Source organism: Solanum tuberosum, unplaced genomic scaffold (assembly GCF_000226075.1).
Source record: "Solanum tuberosum cultivar DM 1-3 516 R44 unplaced genomic scaffold, SolTub_3.0 scf00810, whole genome shotgun sequence".
Classification (NCBI taxonomy): Eukaryota; Viridiplantae; Streptophyta; class Magnoliopsida; order Solanales; family Solanaceae; genus Solanum; species Solanum tuberosum.
Genome location: NW_006239721.1, coordinates 91,856 through 98,007, shown reverse-complemented (window position 1 = coordinate 98,007; position 6,152 = coordinate 91,856). Strand labels below are relative to the sequence as shown.

General features: G+C 34.8%; 1 protein-coding gene across 1 annotated transcript; it reads left to right on the top strand.

Moving 5' to 3' along the window:
• Positions 1-4,330: 4,330 nt before the first annotated feature.
• LOC102600684 (uncharacterized) lies at positions 4,331-5,417 on the top strand. The gene has a single exon (XM_006367482.2). The coding sequence runs from the start codon at positions 4,353-4,355 to the stop codon at positions 5,409-5,411; it is 1,059 nt and encodes a 352-aa protein (XP_006367544.2). The 5' UTR covers positions 4,331-4,352; the 3' UTR covers positions 5,412-5,417.
• Positions 5,418-6,152: the final 735 nt, after the last annotated feature.

Here is a 6,152-nt window from a genome sequence, read left to right as displayed (position 1 = left end):
AACTTTGACAAAAAATATATGAAGAAAAAACTTCATAATATATAAGATTAGATGTTTGAATTAAAGGGATTAGGAAGAAATAACAATTTTTAATTTATCATCCATCAGAAATGTCACAATCCGACTTCTCGAGTCATGATGACACCTACTATAATCCACAAGTAAGGAAGTCAATCCGTAGCCAGAACGACAAGTAATGAGTACAAGGGTAGAACTAACTAAAAATAGCACTAGCAATAAGAAAAGACAGAAATAGAAGCAAACCAAAAACTATATATATAGAAACCCTCTTAGAACCTATAAGTCACGAGTACAGAGTTGTCTAATATAAATAAATACAAGTCTCAAAAGTGGACCACCATAAGCCGTCTCAGAAGCAAAAGGCTAGCTAATATATAAATAGAATGAGACAGGCTGATCCAGAACGCCAAGTACTCACCCTCGTCTCTGATATCCACAAGGTGCAAAAGATGGCACAATCGATCATTGTTGGTAGCTGGTACTAGGACTTGCATCACAAAAAAAAAGATAAAGAGAGTAGCATAAGTATCAAAACAAAGGTATTTAATAGGCATCAAATGCCGACTGAGCAAGAAAGGTAAAAACACTTTGAAAAAATAGAATCTAGACACACACAGAGGTCAAAGCAAGTATGAAAACAAAGCACATGAGCACACCAAAAGTAAATCTAAGTATAGCTAATTGAACCTAACTGGACCCCATAAGCTCAGAAGGTTTACTCGTGCACAAGTTAAAGTAAAACCCGAACGGACCCCATAAGCCTAATAGGTACACAGAATAGCTAAGTCTACTAAGAAAGAGTACCACGAACTGAAAGTTGGGCTCCCAACCCAAGTAACCATCAAGTCCAGTCAACTCTCAACCCAGCTAGCAAGAGTGACAATCAATCTAGGCCGCTCAGCCAGTCCACTCCCATGGGCCTAAGCCACCCAGCTAGCAAGAGTGAACCCAGGACTACAATACATGCAATATCACAACACACAGAAGAGACAACAATTTATGCAATTCAAGTCCACTTTCATGCTATCAAGTATTTCATCAATCAATCACTAAGGCTTACAACAAGGTCATTCACAAACATTATGATCATCACATAGCCGTTTCATTTTAACCCCTTTTTGTTCATTAAAATTTATCAAGTGCACAAATAACCCTTCACCTCATTTTCATTACTCCCAATACACAAACAGTGAAGGAAATACATGAATTCTACTAGAACACAAGATTAAGGCGATCACTTCTCGTAAATCGATCAATAACTCCCTACAAGAGTTGAGTTTTTCTCTTCCGACTAATGTTCAAAGCTACACAATATATATCAATCAAGTATTCACAATAATTTTTTGAAAACAACATTACCACATCAATTTCTTTGAAAAATGGGTCAATCCACTCAAAAATCGATTTCTAAAAGAAGGTTTGAATCCGAAATCAATACTTGAAAATGTTGCTAAAGGCCTTAGGAACTTATTGGTGAAAACCATTTCGAAAAAGGACTCAAAATCAGTTCATAATCTATATTTTAGTTTAGAGCTTGAGTTCTTGAAAAACCTTGTCATTTACCTATCAAAATCCCAAATTTTGATGTTAAAATCCATAAACAATCACAAAGAAATGAAGTTTTAGGATCACAAAAGCTTACCCAAACGATTTAGCACAATAAATCCTTTCAAAATCGCCTCCAAGGATTTTGCCAAGCTCAAAAATGAAAAATGGGGCTTAAACCCCAAAATTTTCAGACATAAACTCTCTCTGATGTCGCAAAAGTGGAGACCTTCACTTTTGCGAATTAGGGTTCACTTTCACAAATATCACGATCGTGACCCATGGTTCACTTAAGAGAACCCCGCTTAACTAAGACCCTTCTCTTTCACGACCAGGGTCTCGCAAACAACGCGATCACGAGGCACCCTTCGCGAAAGCGAAAAATACCAGCATCAGAAAAATCAGCCAACTCTCAAAATATCAAAAGGACTCTCGGGATTCGTTTGAAGCCCCATGCACACAAACCACATACGCAAATCAATCATACTCGACGTTCCAGACTCAATAGAACCATCGAAACATGAATTTGAGGTCTCATTGACCCGACATCCGTTAAAACCACAAGAAACTAATACAACACCTAAAAAGACTAAAACAAGTTCGAAACCTCTCAAAAACCAACCAAGACCTCACATAAGCCTAAAATCCTCCCCTGAATTCAACGGAACTCTCGAAATTTCTATCTGAGCATCCGAACCCCGAATGTTGACCAAAGTCAACCCAAAGGCTAAATTTCTACGATTTCACAACTTAGGACCTCAAATCCTAAAAAAGACTCCAAATCTAAAATCGACAACTCTCACAGACCATATTCCACATTCTGGGATGATAGAATCGACGGAATTCCATTCCGACCCTCGAAACTCTAAAAGACACCGAAAATCACTTTCTTAACAAAATTAGCCTTTCAAACTCAAAACTTACAAAATTCTCAACTTTAAACTCAAAGTTCGAAACCAACTTTCAAAACTTAATCATAAAAGACTCGGGATCAATATTGGGAGGGGGAAAACGGTAAGATCACGAAGCTTTCCAAGAATGACCGACCAAATCATTACACTCACTGTTCAATAGACCAAAACCAATTCATGGTTAACGAATTTGCGATCATCTTTACAAGAAAAATATCTGATAGGTTTCTTAAGTGATCCATTATTAAATAACCACTAATCAGAAAATCAAAGCAAGTTGTGTAATCAAAACTGTATTTTTTTTGTTAATTGATCACAAGTACATTGTGAATGTTTTTGGAAAGTCTCATTTGGACGGAGTTGGACAGTGTGTAAATGAGAATCGATGAATGAAATTACAAATCTAAGGGAGGTTAAGCTCGATCCATTGTTTCAATAGTTGTTTCGCAAAAATTAAGGTTTTGACAAAACTTATGCAAAACTTGTATAGTTTTGCATAAGTTTACAAATCTAGTGTGATAGACAAAATTAGCTATAACATCTCAACTAGATCATTTCTATACAAAATATTTTCCTCTGCTTATGTCTTAGGGATTCCGTTTGTATGAGATCAAGTTTGTATAAACAGTTAAAAAGTGTTGCACTAATCCCTCTTTTTTTTGTTCTCCTAATTTGACGTGAATTGATTTGAAATAGTAAACGTCTTGAAATTAATTAAAAGTATGGTGAATAGTAGTAACATGTCATGCAAAAATACCAAACTAAGTAGTACAAATACATTTGACAATTTGACTAAAAATGCAAGCAAGCCAAATGTGAAGTGAGGCTAAAGTTAGGCCAACTTCAATAACACCTTCCGCCAAGATAGAATACATGCATGCATGTGACTGCAAAGTACAGCCACCTCTAAATTGCAACCCACGGAAAGGCAACCCCCTCTCTCCCCCCCACCCCACCCACAAAGCATATAAAATACACCGATTCCACTTTGACAGAAAATTATATTTTTTATACATAATTAAAATTATTTTTTTTATATATATAATGGGTATTAAACCACCTCTCGGACTTTTTCGTAGATTTACTTTTTTATATTTTAAACCCTTTAAAGAAAATTCTAACACCACTACAAATTTGACCCCTTCATTAAAAAAAAGGCGCAAGAACCACTAATCAGTTTACTAATATAAAAGAATCCAAAATGTCTTGCAAATAAAACAGAACTGAAATAAATAAACTAAAATGAAAATGAATTTATTGTAAACTATGAGAAACAGTGACCCCTTAATAATTATTTACGTAGTTAAATGATTGTATATAATTTCATTCAGGTAAGAAAATTATTTTTTATAATAATAAGATAACATTTTTTTAAGACGGACTAAATGATAAAAATGACACATAAAATAAGATGGATGAACCCTTCGGGGTGGCCTAGTGGTTTGGGCTTGAGACTTCCATGTTGGAGGTATCAAGTTTGAAACCCTTTGCCAGCGAAAGCAAGGGGTTTGCTTTTTGGGTCGAGCTCGTCGTGTCGGGCTTGCCTAGTGCGAGTTACCTCTCCTATGTAGTTTGTGAGCTATTGTATAGGAGCAGAGGTTTTACCTTGTGCGCATTCAAAAGATAGCGACTATGAATTTCCCTTGTCATCAAAATAAAAGACGGATGGAATATTTTATTTTTTTCTAAGCACTGAGTATCGTAGTGGGAAGAGAGATATATAATGGATTGTACCCTAATTTTTTACTTATTTTGTCCACGTGATGAAAAGTCAAAAGTGGTAGACTGAGTAACACGATATAGCCAACTAAAATCTTTAAACTCAAGCAAATATTGTACACTTTATGATATCTAATTAATTTTCACATTGAAATAATGTCTTCCATTAATCTCCCAACTCATTCTCTCAAATATTCCCTCTTCAACTTCTTTTCTTCACAAATTTTTGCTTTACATGTTACCATGAAAACATACAAACCAAATAGCCAACGTTTCATCATTTCCTCTTTTTTCTTCATTATTTTCCTTTGTATTATAGCTTCAATCAACCAAATTCGATTCGATAGCTTTTTAAAGTTCAGTAGATGTGCTTTTTCTCAAACGAATATTACTCATTCTTCTACAAAAAACTTTCTTGATATAAATTCATCTACATTGTCAACCAACAATGACGAAATCCGAATTCTCATAGGAATCTTAACACTTCCCGATCAATACCAAAAGAGACACTTCTTACGTCTAATCTATGGTACACAATCTCCAATAATAGGTGCAAAAATTGACATAAAGTTTGTTTTTTGCAACTTAACAAAAGAAGATCAAAAAGTATTAGTAGCACTTGAAATAATGCGTTACGATGATATTATCATCCTCAATTGTCAAGAAAATATGAACAAAGGTAAGACATATACATATTTTTCAAGCTTACCAGAAATGTTTTCTGACCAACTTTATTATCCACCTTATCATTACGTGATGAAAACGGATGATGATACGTATATACGTCTTGAAAATTTTGTACAATCTTTAAGGCCATTACCTAGGGAAGATTTGTACTATGGTTATGTTATACCATGTCCTAGTATGGACCCTTTTGTACATTACATGTCAGGAATGGGTTATTTAGTGAGTTGGGATATAGTTGAATGGATAAAACAATCTGATATTCCGAAAACTCATTTAGAAGGACCAGAAGATAAGGTATTTGGAGAGTGGTTACGAGATGGACATCGAGCTAGACATAGGTACAATGCTAAATGGTCAATGTACAATTATCCTGAGCCGCCTACGCGATGCACGCATGAACTATGGCCAGACACCATTGCAGTTCATCTTCTAAAGAATCAAGAGAAGTGGATTCATACACTCAATTATTTCAATGTTACTAGGGGACTTAAACCATCTAAGTTGTATCATATACCTTGGGATAACTAATAGTCATATTTTTCTCTCTTTTTACTATATATAGTTCATCAATTTAATATTTCTTTTATAGAATTATTGCTAGATGGAAAGTGAATAAGAACAGTTTTTTCTAATTGTCTTTGTTTTTGTAATTAGTTTTTTTTTTTTTTATCCGTGGTTTCCGGGTGTCGCTTTGTGAACCTGACTAGCTGTACCCACCGGGTCCCGCTGTTTCAAGGCGGGTGCACCACGATTAGTTCCACGGGGGCCTGGAGACGCAGCCAGTTTGTAATGCCTCCAGTGGCCCTGCTGGGGCTCGAACTGGCGACGTGAAGGATTTTGTCCTTAGGCCTTTACCAGCCGAGCTACCCTTCAGGGTTTTGTAATTAGTTAAGGAGTACTCTTGATGCAATTTTGAAAGGGAAAATTAGACAAAATTTTCATTGGATCAAAGTTTCTTACTCAAAATAATTTGATTATTATTTTTTACTCTCTCCGTCTCAATTTATACTCCCTGATCCGTTCTTATTTATATATTGCTTTTACTGAAATTAGATGGTTCTTAATATTTGTCATTTCACAAAATTAATGCATAAATGATATTATTCTTCTTATTTTACCCCTGTGAATTATTAGCCTTGAAAAAATATTTGGCTAACATAGAAAAATTAAGTAAATAATTCATGTTTATTGGTCAAATTAATTAATCAAAATAAATTAATTCATGTTCATTGACTGAAATTTTGACTTTAAAAAAAATTAAATAAGGGT

Excerpts from the sequence above, each read along its gene's own strand:
- LOC102600684 (XM_006367482.2), top strand. The coding sequence starts at position 4,353 with ATGTCTTCCATTAATCTCCCAACTCATTCTCTCAAATATTCCCTCTTC.